Source organism: Rhamphochromis longiceps, linkage group LG5 (assembly GCF_057381845.1).
Source record: "Rhamphochromis longiceps isolate RC_006_pf linkage group LG5, R_longiceps_female_GT1.1, whole genome shotgun sequence".
In the NCBI taxonomy this organism is placed as follows: domain Eukaryota; kingdom Metazoa; phylum Chordata; class Actinopteri; order Cichliformes; family Cichlidae; genus Rhamphochromis; species Rhamphochromis longiceps.
The window spans coordinates 30,967,789-30,985,195 of record NC_140561.1 but is presented as its reverse complement, the minus strand read 5'-3'; the positions used below and the strand labels follow the sequence as shown (position 1 = coordinate 30,985,195).

General features: G+C 41.3%; 1 protein-coding gene across 1 annotated transcript; it reads right to left on the bottom strand.

Moving 5' to 3' along the window:
• Positions 1–12,849: 12,849 nt before the first annotated feature.
• On the bottom strand, positions 12,850–14,606 carry LOC146670318 (uncharacterized). The gene has a single exon (XM_085407163.1). The coding sequence runs from the start codon at positions 14,147–14,149 to the stop codon at positions 13,469–13,471; it is 681 nt and encodes a 226-aa protein (XP_085263289.1). The 5' UTR covers positions 14,150–14,606; the 3' UTR covers positions 12,850–13,468.
• Between the last annotated feature and the right edge of the window lie 2,801 nt (positions 14,607–17,407).

The following is a 17,407-nucleotide window of genomic DNA, read 5'->3' as shown; positions in this document are numbered from 1 at the left end:
GAGAGCAAGCTCTGTGATTGGCTGCGCTTGGGAAGCTGTGGTGGAGAGGAAGTGTGAGTGAACAAACTGCCATGCATCATGGATATTCCTCTCAATCCACCTCACCAGGTACTTCTCTAAAAGTGTGACTAAGGTCTGTTGCCCCAAAGGATACAGGAAGGAAAGGATACTACATTACTCATAAACCAAAACAGGACAGAATAAACAATAAGATAAGCCTTTATTAGTCCCGCACGTGAGAGATTTTTAGGTCATGGCAAAAAGTACAAGTTTAACAGCAGTAAACATTAGGAAAAACACAATAGGCTCAGGTAAATATAATACAATACTATACAACAAGAATAAAATACTCTGTTATAGCAGACCGTGTTATCCACACAGAAGTTAATGTAGCCCGCAACACAGGTCACAACGCTGTCAACGTCCTCCCCCACAATAGAATCAAAAGAATCTTTAAGAGCCTCCCCGCTTTCCTCCGACCATCTGTGTGGGCCAGGTCACATACTGGGTGAAGGTGGGCCGTGTCGAGTCCACTGATGTGTGATTAAAGTCCCCTGATATTAAAAAAGGGCTCTCGGAGATTGCGTTTGCAGTCTGCTGACCAGAGTGGAAAAAGTCACAGGATGCCTCGACACACGCTAACGGCTTGCAGCCCAATGTATCTGCTGCAGAGTTATTCTTTCACAGCGGTGTGCCCAGGGTTACACTATCTGTTGTTCACAAACACTGCCATTGCTTGTTTGATCATGCTTTAAACATATCAAAATGCATAGTGGGTAACAAGCACTGGGACCGAATAGGCAATCACTTAGCTGCAAGGTGAATCTGTGATGAATTAGCGTGGTCTGCACTTCTTCTTTGATTGGGTGAAATGAGTTAAAAGAAATTGGATAAGGGAACAATGCATAATTTCAATAAAACACAGTTTTAAACGCTGTTACAGCTGACACAGAACGCCGTTAAAAACGCCGTTTTTATGCATCTTTGAACAGCGTTTTCTGTCGTGTGACGTAAAAAGCGGCGTTCAGAGACAAATAAAAACGCCTTTTTTTCTGCCACTCGGATGGTGCGTTCTTGCGCCATGTGAGTTCTGTCGGGACAAACGCCGTTTTTTTCGGCGTTTTGAATAATTAAACGGGTTAGAAAAGGGGCGATATTTGGCGCTAATGGCTTGCCATATAGCAGCAGCGTGGATCTCCTTCGGTCCACACTGAGCGCGAGCTCTCGTTGGCCGTCAAACGGCATGATTGTGTGACGACGTGAAAGTGGGCGGCTCCGCCAGCACCAGTCAGCCAATGACAGGCTTCTTTTTCACTGCATGTACTACGTGCCAGACTTGTCGCTAAATGCTCGTTGGTGCTTTTGTTGTTGTTGAGCTCGTCAGCTGGGACGTGACACCCTTTCATCACAGCTGGACATTAGCTGCGCATTGTCACTACGCGCAGGTCTCAGAGTTACCGTATGTTTATTATATACTTTACATGCGGAATGTGATGTTTTAGTATGAACTGTTTCTGTCCTCTTAGCTGCTGCAGCATCTTTATTACGCTGTCCGCAGGCCTAAAGCAAATTAAAGGTGACTGGGTCACGTTTTCTTTGCTATTAATTGAAGAAATTAAGCCAACACATCACGCATACCTAAAACAGCAACCCAGTTGGGATGTCTCTGGTGACCTTTTGTAAATATTAACTGGATTTAACTACTAAAATGTGTGATTTGGGGTTATTTTTTTAGTATGTGTGTTACTTCGTTGTGCATCCTCTTGAGTGCATATGAGCACAACGTGCTTATTTATTACTTAAAATAAAACTAACAGCTCGACATCACTGACTCCTAGCTACACCCCTGTGTTCCACTCTGATATATGGCCATTTAGGACTCTGTGAGACATAAGTATGGTCCTGAATTTGGATTTTGCCTTAAATTAGAATTAATAACCTCATAACTGCAATTTGACCTGTGATTTTGGAGCATTTAGACTTGTTCTGAACTTGTTTGCTTAACTGCACTGTGGACTTGTTGGGCTTGATTGTGGAGACTGTGGACCTGTAGTTCCTGACCAGGGACTCTAAGTCAGACGTGTGACTTGAAAAGCAGATATGAGCATCAACCAGTTTTTTTGAATCTTTTGTCATATTTAATTTTGCTGATGTTATTCTGGACTTTTTTCTTTGGAGAAGAAGTTTAGATTTCCCAGCTAGGATGTTCAGCTTGTATCTCTTTCACTCTTCACTGATCACAGTATTATTATCTTATAATAATTTTAGAAACTCTGCTCTTCAGACAGAAGCTGTGTGTTGTTATAAGATCTTCATGAAGCTCATGAAAATCATTAAAGGTCCAACCAGCAGGGGGTGCTGTGTCCTTTATCTGCTGAAACAAGCCACATCCACATACCAGGGTTCATTTAGAAAATGGATGAAATAACAACACAGCAGCACAGCAACCAGCCAATCAGCACCAATTATTCTCACTACCACAGAAGCTCTCTTCTCTTCCTGTCTACCCAACATTGATCTTACTCTCTCAGTTTAATCTGTGTGTTTGTCTTACTCACGCTGGGAAGATAAAAAGCACATCCCCACAAAATGAATCATTAGTTTTAACTGTGAATATCTGGCTTAAGGTGGTTAGACTCAAAGAAATTAACATTAACAGCCTGAAATGACTGGGACAACTTTGTGTCTGCGTTTTTCTCTGTGAGTTTGAGAGGATTGTCAGCCCTGTGACACATTCACCATAGGCTAAAGAGAAGAAGCTTGAGCTCATGCTTCCAGAATAACAACTCACCCCTCCTCCCTCTAGCTCTCCTTCATCTGAGCTCTTCTGTGTGAGTGTGTTTGTACTTGCACAGCTATCTGTGTGAGGACCAAGCTGAGGTTTTAGGCTACGGGAGCCAGGACATTTTGAAAAGCAAAGACAAACTAGTAAGGGTTTGGCATTTAGTTAGGAGGGTGAGGTTATGTAGCATGAAGACTGGAACGAGGAGGAGCAGGTAGCCCAACTCTCCAACGTAAAATGAACACTTGAAGACATCTCTACACATTTGTTTCATCTTTACACATGCACAAATGTAGCAACAGTTGGTTTTAGGGAAGTAACTGTGCAGTGGTACTATTTAAATCAGTGTACAATGTTTCCCTAGAGCACCTCCTCTGTGGCAACCTCATAATGAGACTTCAAGAAGTTGCAGTAAACTTGTAACTCCCTGTAAAACCGCAATGCTGTTTTGAAATCTCTTGTTTATACACATGTTAAACCCATGAATGCCAGCAGTAAAACCTCTCAGTGCACCAAAATGACATATATACAACATACCTTATGTGTAGAACTCAAAGCCTGGGGGTCAAATCTCACCTTGCTCACATTTAAATTGTATTCTCCAATGTAATTTGGGATTTGGATGATTTTATGTGTATTTAGAAAAACTTCTGGGGTTTCTATGTGAATATCCGTTATCAGCTTTTTTTAAACATTTCAAGTCACTGCAACCCTATTGACTACAGCTCGTCACTTTGATGAGCAACACAGTGAAAAATCACAATTTATAATTGCAATGATAGCAGTTTTACCTGACTTTTTAATATGGATTAATATCTTAACATTCACCAGGTCACTGGAAACTTGTTAGGATTAGTGTTGGATTGATTGTTGTTTGTTGCAGCCATCTGTGAAATAGACACGTTTTCAGAAACTAGGAGATGTGACCTTTCATAGGAAGTCTCATACACAAGTTTTTTCATTTGGGTGCTCCAAACATGGGTGGAGTCTAACCGTCTAAACTCTAACCCTACATGGGCTGCCGGTGATTTGACAATTACAGAGGTTAATGCTTAACAATAACTTTTCCCACCTCTCGGTGATTCTGCATAGACAAGTCATATCAATATGCATAATGTATTATTTCAGTTCATATCAAGTCAGTTTGATTTATATATCACCTCTAAAAAAAGGTGAGTGAAGAAGAAGTGTTATATAAGAAGCCCCCAGCAGCCTAAGCCTATTGCAGCATAACTAAGGGGGGGGGGGGGGTTCCGGGTCACCTGATCCAGCCCTAACTATATGCTTTATAAAAAAGGAAAGTCTTAAGCCTAATCTTAAAAGTAGAGATAGTGTCTGTCCCCCGAATCCAAACTGGAAGCTGGTTCCACAGAAGAGGGGCCTGAAAACTGAAGGCTCTCCCTCCCATTCTACTTTTAAATACTCCAGGAACAACAAGTAAGCCTGCTGTGTGAGAGCGAAGTGCTCTAATAGGGTGATATGGTACTACAAGGCCATTAAGATACGATGGGGCCTGATTATCTAAGACCTTATATGTGAGGATAAGGATTTTAAATTCAATTACAACCATATTAATCAAAACTTTACTACTATGGTAAATGGCCTGTATTTATATAGCGCTTTACTAGTCCCTAAGGACCCCAAAGCGCTTTACACATCCAGTCACCCACCCATTCATACACACTGGTGATGGCAAGCTACATTGCAGCCACAGTCACCCTGGGGCGCACTGACAGAGGCGAGGCTGCCGGACACTGGCGCCACCAGGCCCTCTGACCACCACCAGTAGACAACGGGTGAAGTGTCTTGCCCAAGGACACAACAACCGAGACTGTCCAAGCCGGGGCTCGAACCGGCAACCTTCCGATTACAAGGCGAACTCCCAACTCTTGAGCCACGATCGCCGATACTATTATTCAGACATTTACTTTTGCGCACGATGGTTATGCACATTCAGCAGGCCATGCACCAAAAATTTCCCTTTCTGCTGTCTGAGTTGTTGAAACTTGATTTGGCATTCACGTGAATGATCTTGTTTGGGAATTCCTTTTGTTCCAATTATTCCTGCCACCCAAGGAAAGCACCATTCCTTGAATCAACATCTTCATGACTGTTTCCATGAATATATAACTTTTTTCCCAGTATATACCATTTCACTTTGCAGTTCAAATTTGGAAACTAAAGCTTCTCTTTAAAAACACAAACTCACAACCTCGCTGGTAGTTTGGCATTGCTGTCAGGCAGTGTCTTTTTCTGTGTGCCGATTGGCTCTTGTGTGTGCACTCAGCAGGAAAGTCTCCACCTCCACAGCAGACAGCTGTACTTTTCCACTCCAAACTAAGGTTAACATCCAGCTCCATCCACTCCTCCTTCTTCTCCTCCCTCCTGAGATCCATCTATTCACAACACATACACCCCCTCCTCAACCACCCCCCACACAAACACATACACTGAGCTAATGGAGGTTTCTTCCAGGGCGTTTGGTATGAAAACCAACCGCAATGACTGAGGTTATTTTCTGATTGGTTAAAAGTTTTGGTAGAGGAAAAAAAAGACAGCTCATTTTGTTTTTCTGGCAGAGGTTGTGAAACGTGACAGTGATTTCATCTTCAGCATTAGTATCAGTTTAAACCTCAGAGAAAAAACCTACAAAGATCACATTTTCCATCTGGATTTACCCTTTACCCTGTTTTTTTCAGAAAGTTTCAAAACAGCATTAGAGATCCTTGTTTTCTCTAATAGAGTGGTTTTAAATGTTGGCTATCAATCTTAGATTAGAAGGAGCTGAGAAAGCTGGACAAGAGCTAAACAACACAAAAGAAGTCCCAAAGAATAAACACGTCCTGTTGTATTACTGCAGGTTTTAGACTGTGTGTGAGTAAACCATGGTTGTGATAACATGGTGCCTTTTATAACAAGAGACTGATAATTATTATAAGTTCTGTTTTTTAAATTTGATAGTAGAGAGAGAGAAAAGAAACAAAAGGAAGCGAGAACGTGATGAATGCTTGTTTTTTTTTTTTTTTAGTCTTTCTGTCCATGCAGTCAGAGGTGTCTCCAGGATTTTTTCAATAGGATGACATCAGGGAAACAATGACAAGGTGCTACCCCACATACAGCTTAGAAAGGAAGTGAGAAGACATTATTAACTAAGTGAAGTGCTTAGACCCTTCACTTACTGAAAGTCAGACGTTTTGGCATCAAAAGGTTCTGGATGCACATAAAGTAAGTAGGTAGTCATAATGCAGACAAGCATAAAGTACATTAGTATCATATTAGATCCTAATTATTGATTCATTAGTATCAATTTCATATTACAACTGGAGATGATTTTAATTACTTTTACACTGCTGAGTAGCTTTATTGAAGTAACTAAAGCTTTAAAAATATGACGTAAGGAGTACAAAGTACAATATTTGGATCCAGAACATAGTGGAGAAGCAGGAGAAAGTAGAATAGCATACAAAGACCTAAATAAAGGACACTGAAGACTCTATTTTAACTTCTCTGGTTCTACTCATGGCGTTAAAAGAAAAATGATATTTTGGGGAAATCGTTAAGACTAAGACAGAGGGAAAAAAATACAACCTTGACACAGACAAAATGGTAAGAAAAGTTGCGGCGAAAAATGGTGTCCACTCTATTAATGTAATCAAGAGGACCAAAATGCAGTAAAGCCAGCCCAACGTTCTTTTAGGATAAGCTGTGTTTATTCTCAAGAATTGTTTTATATATTTTACATATGTGTACAAAATGTTGAGGAATGATATTCAGTGGCTTGCTGTTTTCTGGCTGTGACTTCTTACCATTTATGGTATGATACACTATTATAGTTATTATGAATTGTACTTTATACTTTATACACTTCATATATTTAGTATATATGTTTAGATGGGTGATTGTTCATTGTCACATGGACTGAAATATTGTGGTATGTTTACCTCTAAATCCTTATGGTTCAATTAAAAACTGCATCCACGTGACCCGACATGAACTGGCTCCAAACTTATTTTTGCACCAAACTTCACGTCTTAACTTTTACTTTAAAAAATTTCAGAAAACTGGACAATTTGAAGACAAAAGAAGTGTCAGGCCAAAAGAAACCAACGTATGTACAGAGGACGTCAGAGAGAGGTACAACACTGTCTACAGCCCTGTGAAACGCGGTTTGGAGCTGCATTTCAGCCACGGTTGTTGGGGATCATGTTGGAAAGCATGTTTTTGGCAACAGCTTCATTTTCCAGCATAAACTATTCCTGAAAAATACTTAAAGAAATTCCAAAAAAGGCTGTTTTTCCTTTTCCATTTATGTTTGTAGATGTTTCAACAAATCTGTTTCAATAAATGAGGGGTAGCCCAAGACTTTTACCCAGTACTGCACATGTACTACCCATGTAGCTCTCACATTAATACACTCAACAAAAATATAAACGCAACACCTTTGTTACTGCTCCCATTCCCCATGGGATGGACGTAGAGACCTAAAATTCATTCCAGATACACAATATAACCATCCCTCCCAAACAGTGGTCACAAATCAGTCCAAATGTGTGGTAGTGGGCACATCTGCCATATTGAGATAATCCATCCCACCTCACAGGTGTGCCACATCAGGATGCTGATCTGACATCATGAGTAGTGCACAGGTGTACCTCAGACTGCCCACAACAAAAGGCCACCCTGGAATGTGCAGTTTTTTGCGCTAATGGGGGTCTGGGGACCCAGTACCGGTCAGTATCTGGTGTGACCACCATTTGCCTCATGCAGTGCAATACATCGTCGCATGGAGTCTATCAGATTGTCAATTGTGGCCTGTGGAATGTTGGTCCACTCCACTTCAATGGCTGTGCGAGGTTGTTGGATATTCGTGGGAACTGGTACACGCTGTCGTATACGCCGGTCAAGCACATCCCGAACATGCTCAATGGGTGACATGTCCGGTGAGTATGCTGGCCATGCAAGAACTGGGACATTCTCAGCTGCCATCTGCCCTGAACAATGTGAACCATGATTCATCCGTGAAGCGCACACCTCTCCAACGTGCCAGACGCCATCGAATGTGAGCATTTGCCCACACAAGTCTGTTACGGCGATGAGCTGGAGTCAGGTCAAGACCCCGATGAGGACGACGGGCATGCAGTTGAGCGTCCCTGAGATGGTTTCTGACAGTTTGTGCAGAAGTTGTTTGGTTGTGCAAACCAATTGTTCCAGCAGCTGTCTGGGTGGCTGGTCTCAGACGATCTTGGAGGTGAACCTGCTGGATGTGGAGGTCCTGGGCTGGTGTGGTTACACGAGGTCTGCGGTTGTGAGGCCGGTTGGATGTGCTGCCATATTCTCTGAAACGCCTGTGGAGACGGCTTATGGTTGAGAAATGAACATTCAATGCACGGGCGACAGATCTGGTTGACATTTCTGCTGTCAGCATGCCAATTGCACGCTCCCTCATTGCTTGTGGCATCTGTGGCATTTTGCTGTGAGACAAAACTGCACATTCCAGGGTGGCCTTTTGTTGTGGGCAGTCTGAGGTACACCTGTGCACTACTCATGATGTCAGATCAGCATCCTGATGTGGCACACCTGTGAGGTGGGATGGATTATCTCAATATGGCAGATGTGCCCACTACCACACATTTGGACTGATTTGTGACCACTGTTTGGGAGGGATGGTTATATTGTGTATCTGGAATGAATTTTAGGTCTCTACGTCCATCCCATGGGGAATGGGAGCAGTAACAAAGGTGTTGCATTTATATTTTTGTTGAGTGTACAACAGGGTGTAAAAGTAGAATTTATGGCAGAGCTGCTGCACTGTATTGCATTAGTCTGGAGTGCTGTTGTTAAATAACTATTTCATAAGGGACTGTTGTAATTGTCTGTGTAGATTCTCAGTCATCCAGATTGTGTTAGTCTTGACAGCTTGAAAAAAAGCAACTGGACTTCTAAGTATATGGCAGCATTAGGTACATTATAGAGTAGAAATATATCCTGAACTACAACTTTAACCTCTCATTTCCTTTTATTTCTACATTATACAGTAATTGCTTAGTACCAAAAGGCTCTAGATAATACTGAGTGAAAGAGTTTTAACATGTAGTCATTTAGGAAGCCGAAAATGTGGAAACAGCAGATTAATCCCAGTGGTTTTAAGGTGGATACTCTTACATGGTTTTGTATACCTCATCTAGTTCTGCTCTATTCAAATGCTTCATTTGCAGATTTGTTATATGATCATCACTGAGTCACTTGAACAATTGAGCACTATCCCCGACTCTTGTACAAATCTTCTTCATTCACACACAATGACATGATTCAGGACTATAAAAGAGAGAAGGGGATCATTCACAGTGTTAAACTTTATCCAGACACACAGCATGTAGCCTCTGCTATTTCAGGAATACCTGCAGGGCATGTGTGTTTATGTATGTAGGAGTGTCAGTGATCTTTCCAACCGTCGTTCATACTCTAACTCTGTCTGTACTTGTTGTTGGATGACTGCCCTTTCACCACAACAGTTCATGCTTCTCAATATCTGACAAGTGTTGTTGTCTGTTAAGTTCCACTATGAAACTTAAAACTGAGAACATTTTCAAACACGGTGTTCGCTTTTCTCAGCTAAAGAGCTGGTGCAGTTTGGCAGTAAAGCCCTGGCATTAGTGTCAAAGCAAGATAAGGTTTAATGAAAATTTGAGTTGAGAAATGAAGTGCGTCAGCAAGCGTTCTTACAAGTGTCGACAGATCCATGTGTTTGTACGTGTCAGCAGATTAGCATCGGTACAGCTAGCAGTAGAAGTGTTTGCAGCGTAATGATCTACTTTTTGTAATTTGCCACAGCACAACTTTCTGTGGCCTGTGTGTGTGTTTGTGTATGTGTGCGTTGGTGTGTAACTGTTCACATTTGCTTCCTGTTTGGCTATGTAAGCCAACCAGTCAGAGTAAGCATTGCACAACAAGAAGTCATGTTAGGGTAAAAGTTGCTGCTGGCTGATAGCAACAGGAGCTGAAGGTACAATAGAGACATTACATTCAAAGCAGGCTGTGACCTTCCACTGTAACCCTGAGCAAGGCACTGAACAACCTGTGTGCGATAAGATAAGCATGGTGCAAACACACATGCAAGTCGATTTGACTGCGTTTGTGCTCTTGGTTAACACAATCCCCAGTGTCAATTCTGTGCATGTCAGCTGATCTGCAGGTCAAAGGTCAGACTGAGATGGTTAAACTAAAAAAACTTCTAAATACTCGAAAACTTCCACTCTGTACATTTCAGGGAGCTTTTTAGTGACAGATGAGTCCTTCTGGAGCTGCAGAACAAAAATGGATTTCTCAGGGTAAATATGTCTTCATGTTAAATAATCTCGTCTTAAAACAAGTTCCTTTTTTTGTGTTTTGTTTATAGTTTTTAGAATCACGTGCGAACTGGAGCCTTTCCCAGCTGACACAGGGTGAGAGGTTGGATACACACTGGACACCCGCCAGTGTCTGTCTTTCATTAATCCATATTATGAAATCTGCAGCAAAACTCAAAAAGCTTTACGCAAAAGCCTCATTAAAATGGAACGATTCTACATTGGAAAAGTCAAGAAGATAAAATATACCATACAAAACATAACAGACTGAAAAAAATATCAACAAAAAAGGGCTTGGGGAGCCCTTTTTTTCAGGATGCAGAGGCTATTGCATATGTAAGCTTTAAGAACAATAATAAAAAGCCCTTGACCCCTCTCATAGCTCTGTTCTAGTCTGGCTGGGAATGGAAAGTTTGGTACTTTACAGTCTACAGCTTATAATGTTTTGTAATCTCTTGTGTTTCATCTTGAGGATCTGTCTCATAGGTCCTCAGATTGGAAATGTAGCAGCTTTACTATTAAATGCATTTATAATATAGCTTTATGTTGCTTATTCATTGCATATTTCTGAATCATCATCCTTTATGTATTTTTATGCACTCCTTTTCATCTTCAGTCAGAATGAATCCACGTTAGAGGAGGTTGAAAGTGGAGCTAATATAACTATTTGTCTTAAAAGACCCAAAGAAAAATAACTACATACTGAATAAGTTAAACAGGGGCCACAATTAGCCTTAAGTAGTCTTCACTATTCAGTTTAATAACTAATTAAATCCAGTTATGACACAGAAAAGGTAAGCACACAGCTAGGTTATCCCAGCTGGCACCTGATCTGCAGACATCACTGCATTCCCAAGTTCTCCAAACCATTGACGTAGGGAAGGTGACAAGTGACGAGACACCTGACATTTCAGAAGATAAGTATAGGTTCCAGAAAGCTGCATGCGTAAACCAGGAGGTCATTTAATGTAGGAGAAAAGTCTTGTTCACGCAATCTGTGCCTCTATTCTTGAAATGAACACCATAATAACATCCGTAATGTAATACATGTTAATGAGTGATTACTCATTAACATGTATTACATTACAGATGTTAATTTCAAGAATCACATTTTTAAGGATAAGACTCTTAAATGGAAATACTTGGTTGTAGATTCTGTCTCTTCCTGCTTCTCACTGAAAAACTTCAATATAATATCTGCCTACTCTCTATCTCATTTAAAATAAATAGACAAAAAAAACAAGAAGTTGAAGCATTTGGACCTTTCTATTTTTATATGCTGTCTAGTGTATCGTGTTCACCTTTTCTGTAGTTGCTTCTCACTCTCTTTGAAGAGCAGAATATTGCTCTGTACAAATAAGAGTGAAGAATCTGCCTGCTCCTCGCAGTTTGACCTGTTACCATTATTAGTTTATGGCACAGAAAGAGGCTTATACTTTCCTGGCTGTGCTGTGTGGGTGTGACCAGCTCCCTTCACTTCAAATAATCCACTTTAACGGATCTATAAACAGGAACACGCCGATTCTCCCTCCTTCCCGCTTCATTCCTGGTCTGTAAAATTCAAAAGTGGCCTTTATATGGGAAATGTGAAAAGTAAATTTTGGTATGGACTTAAACAGCAATGTGCACACACGCTTTTAAAATCAGGATCTTTAATTTGGTTCCTATACACATCAGATCATTATGAAGACTAACTCTTGATAGAAAGAACCAGTTGAACTGACTCTACCAGCTGAGGTGGGGTCTGGTCAAAAAGGGACCTGATCTACAATTCTCTCAGGTCTGGGAGCAGCCTAACCCTAACCCCGAGGCAGGAGAGAGCAAAAAAGGTGAAGTAAAATTCAATAAATAAAGAATGCTGTGATCCAGGACCCGACACGTTCTGTGATGCCCCTCCCACTTCGATGTCCCCGGGGCCCCGTCTGTGTGTGCTTTCTTACTTTTAGTTGCGTCTCTCTCCAACAAACACAACACCCACCCAAACACACCCACCCAAATCAACATTCACCCTCACAGTGGAAGAAAACATGAATATAGTAATGTTGCTGTTTTCTTTTTCTCTTTTCCTGTGTCATCTACAAATTTCTGAGCATTATTGAAAAAATGTGCTGTCATTTAGTGACTTACTTTTCCTTTTGTATGGGGGTAAAAATAATCTGCAGAACTTAGATGTCCTGTTGCTCTGTGAACATTCAGAAAGTGCAATTGTTTGTTAGACAACATCTCTAAATGTGATTCTATCTACTGACTTCTGTCAACGTGGCAGATTTTATCTTCAACTCTTACATGCTGTCAAACTTTGGTTAGAAATTCATGTGTAATGCAATGAAAACGCATTTGAACTCTTGAAAACAAATGCTGGAGAGATGTGTGTGCATTTAGCACCTTGTTTTATGATGTGTTAATAAATTTGCCTGCAGCTGTATGTCACTGTTGCACTAAGAACTTGATTTTGGGGTATTTATACGGGATTTTATAATGTTTTCTTTAATTTGTGACAAATGTGTCTCATGTCCTGTTTAAATGGTTTGAATGCTTGTGATGCAGATTTCATGAATTTATTTCATTCACCAATCTCTCTTCCTCGCTCACACAGTCTCATGTGAACTCTTACAACAAATCTGACCATTTATTTTACAGGGTCTTATTCGAGCTGTCCTAATGACACAGTGACACACTGCCTCTACAGGCTCTTAGCATTCATAAAAACAATCAGCCCGCTTTATATTATTCAGATATTTATTGGGTTTTTGTTTTATTCTTTACAGCCAAATGCTTTTGTCACAGACAATGTTCATCAGCCAATCACCTCAAACCTAATCCAGTCAGCTCGAAGCCGATTGGCTGTTTGGGTTCACTCCCACCATCCAGCCCATTTCCTTTTGTGTATAACAACAATAACAGAAAGGAAGCACTTTACAGCACCCAGACACACGGTACATAACCACACATTAACCAGTCAACAACAGGAAAAAATAAACCGTCTTAACTCAATTTAAGACAGGAATCCGCAAAAGTTACGTTTTAAACCTGGAAGAATACCAGCGGAGTGAGACAATTTAACCTATTGTGAGTGCGGTTCTCAAAAATACAAAGAGGCAGTGCTTTGCAGGAATGATTGAAAAAAAATTACACTCAGTTTAAAAAAAAAAAAAAAGTTAATTTCTGCTGGAAACCAGTTGAATCATTCCATCCTGCAAGCAAATTCTCCAGATGTTAAGGCTGCCTGTCGTTAAAAAAGAAGAAGAAAGGAGACTTTTCTTTCTGTGAACATAAAGCAGGACAAACCTGAGCAGGTTCAGTCTTGGTGAAAACAAAATGTCCGCCTGAAAGTTTCCCTTCAGGGTGTCAGGATGTCATAGAACTCAACAAAGTCCTTCTGCATGAAATTCTGGCTCTGCATAAGGTCGTCTTCAGAGGGGAAATATTGCATGCTCTCCTCTTGGAGACGCAGACTGCTTTCATGCAGAAGCAAGCTGCCCTCGTGCATGCACAGAGGGTCCTCGTGCAGTACCACAAACGGTCCCGGAGGCGATGTTGAGCCGTATGGGTTGGGACTGTCCAAGAGGGCTCCTCTGGCATTCTCCAGGACGCCCAGGTATGAGTCCATGTCCGTCAGCTCCATGTCGCTGTCGGAGCTGCAGCCGCTATCGCTCCCCACTGAGTCACAGCGCATGTGCAGCATCTCGTACTTCTCATGCATCAAAAACTGGTTGGTGTTCTTGGGGGCCTGCATCCCCCTCACCCTCTTCCCCTTCACGTTGACGGGACGAAGGGACAGCGCCGGCTTCTGGTGGTGTCGGGGATGATGATGGTGGTGGTGATGTTGATGATGGTGATAGTGGTGGTGGTTGCGCCCTTTCGGCCACCCTCCTCTGCTCATCCTCCGCCCCTGCAGGCGCCCCCTGCAGCTCTTGGACCAGCCGTGCTTCTTGCGGCCGTCCCTCTGCAGAGCCTCGTTCCCGTCCTGCAGCAGCTTGGGGTGTTCGCAGATACTCCTGCACATCTTCTCTGAGAGCATTTCCTTGTTTCCTTTCTTGATGTCGCCTCTCAGCTACACCTCCTTCACATCCTCCTCCTCACTCGGTTGCTCACTCAACAACAACAATGCGAGGATCGTTTCTCGATGTGTGGCTCAGATCACAAATGACCCTAGTCTACCTTTTGACTATTTTTTCACTTTTTTTCTTGACCTCTGGCTTCGGCTGGTGCATAGCCTCCTCTGCCTCCCCTTGCAGCAGCAGCTTGTCTGCTCGCTTGGCTCTCTGTAACGCCCTTCTCTGTCTCTCTAATGTCTCTTTTTTTCACCCCTTTCTGAAAGTGAAATCAGCTCCTTGCAGCTCTGATTAGTGAACTGAAGTGAGCGGGGTAATAGTTTTGAGAGTCGTCTCGCTGATTTTAAGGTGTTTTTTCTCTGAGTTAAGTCTGTAGCAACATCAAACTGAGCGCTTACCATCACTGACTGTGGAGCTGCCGTCTTCTCGGTGTTGTTATAAGGAGCTGGAAGATTTCATTTGCGTAGAAGGAGGCGGGGGGAGATGTCATTTCACGCGTCTCCGTTTCCCATTTGAAACATTGTAATATGACATATGTTGTCGGTCATTTATTCTAAACCTCAATGTAAAGTACCTAAATACCGATATGAAGCTACTGTAGCTATGTTAAAAAGATGTGGTGTGACACACAGAAAGCATCCTCCCCGCCGAGTGATGGTTCAGTCCGCCTTAGTTTTGGCAGTTGAAATCTGATGCCCAGCTGCTGCTGTTCCTTCTCCCCCGCCCCCTCCCCATGGAAAGACAGTGGTCACGTACAGCAACAACAATCGGAGCGGACTGGAGTAGTCACCGTAGCAGTCTGACAGCCGTTATTTACGGCCTTGTACATGGACCATGCCCACAACAGTTCAGAGTATCACAGCATTACCGAAAGATCCGTCCGAGGACAGCAGTTTTCTATATAAACCACTGTAATTAATGGTAGCGAATAACTTTGTACGTATTCATTTGTGCTCTAAAATGGCTTCCTCGAAGAGAGCACACCAGTCTCACCACTTCGGTTCAAACCAGAGGTGTCAAACTTGGGGCCGACTGGGCCAACTGGGTTTCATTAATTCCCACAAATTTTCAATAAAGTTCATTTATTATTTAATTCTAGATCTAGGGTAGAACTTGTCTGTCCTTTCTTTTCCTGGGATCTGAAAATGATTGTGGAATAACTGAGGAACAGGCTTGTTTTTCTTAACATGCTCCAAGGTACTCATTATCAGTCTTGTAAATGGGTAACTTATTCAAAATAATTAAGGATAATCTATGCAAGCTAGTTAGACAGCCTGGTTTAGATTGACAGCTTTGAAGAGGTTAAATAACAACTTTTAAGGTGGTCATATACTCCAAGTGTTGCTTTGCTCTGCACTTCTAAAGTAGATAAAGTTATGCCATAAACCCCTGCTTAACTTTAAAGGCTTTGACTAGATTAAAATAAAATGCACTGAGTAGGAGATGCTCTGTATCTCTTTGTACATGTGTATAGTTACAATGAAAAGGCATTCGTCTTCTTTTTCTTCAAATTCTGCACAGACTTTTACTTGCTTTTTTCGATCAACTCACCTTTTTAAAATATTTAGCGTCAACATGAGGTTGAGGTTGAAATCTGTTATTTTATCGTAATATGTCAACAACTACTGCAGGATAGGGTTGAAGAGACATTTTAAAACACTTTTTAAACACAGGATATACTGTTCGAACTGCAAGAACCTTGGTAATAATTTGATATCCAGCGCCATCATCTGGTCCAACATGTTCAAACACAAGCAAAAGTAACGGGTGCAAATACACGTGCAAACGGAGCGTACAACGTGTACTCCCTCTACCAGTGTGTTTCTAGTACAGCAGTTTAGGCCTTTATTTAAATTTAGTGAAATGTCTAGTAAGAATAAAAAATATACATATCCTTATCTGAAGTCTTGCTCAAAAACAAAACAAAACTTCAAAACTGTATGTTTTTTGTTTTTAAATTAGTTTTCCTGGTTATTGTTACTTTTGGTGTCTTTGAGTGTGTGTATGTCCTTCTTCTGTTAATTGTCTTAAACAGATCATGTAACAGTGTAATTGCTAGCACTGCTGAATGAACACTTGTGTATTGTATATATTCCACATCTTGGGAATATTTGTGCAAATAATTAATAACAGATTGTGTTAAAATGCTGTTCCGGAAATGATGGCCTGTCTTCCTAGAAAATGAAGAAGGTAAGCAAGGTAAAGATTACTGTCATTGTGAGCATGCCAACCTGTGAAAGGGCTGCTAAGTGACGTTTTAGATTTGTCATCTAATCAGAAGAAGAAAGGATGGATTTCATCTTTAGTGTTGACTGAAAAAAATAAGGAGCCCTTTAGAGTTGAATTCCTTTTTCATTCATTTTTTCACCACAGGCTCTCCAGTTCAAAATATGTGTATTTAATTCAATTTTAGTCAACAAATCAAACACAATGGAGGACCACATCAAGCCTGCAAATATGCTACAGCACAGTGACCCCTTGTGACCGTTAAATGGAGTGGCTTAAAACCAACTAAGGAAATTAGGCTTATCTTTAATGTAAGCTGTAGCTTTAATGTAACCCATCCAAGAAAATAAATGGAGATGTGTAGCAGAGAGTGTAGCAGACTTTTTTTTTAACAAGATTGTTTAACACACCCCAGAGCCGTAGAAACTACACAGGGATAAAGCTGCTGAGCCATACCATGAATACGTGGGGACGAGCTGTTTAAGCTAGGTTAGGTTAGAGTGACTAGAATGGACAGGATTAGAAATGAGTACCACAGAGGGACAGCTCAGGTTGAGCAGTTTGGAGATAAAGTTAGAGAGACGAGGCTGAGATTATGTGCAGAGGAGGGATAGTGAATATACTGGACAAAGGATGTCGAAGATGGAGCTGCAGGCATGTGGAAAACAGAAAGACTACAGAGGAGATTCATGTGAAGGAGCCCATGCCGACGGCTGGTGTGGCAGAGGAGGGTGATGGGGATAGGGTGTGTCAAATAATTCGCTGTGGGGAAACCTGAAGGGAGCAGCTGAAACACGAATCGGGGTGATCAGTTCACCAAACAAGGCGTGGCTATAGTAATGACACATGCTCATCTCCATATTTTAATATAACATCATTTATTTATTTATTTATTTATTTATTTATTTATTTATTTATTTATTTATTTTCAAGAATCAAGAAAAGAAAAAAGCAAACTTTTTTTTAAAGGTGACTGTAACTAAACAACTTTTAAATAA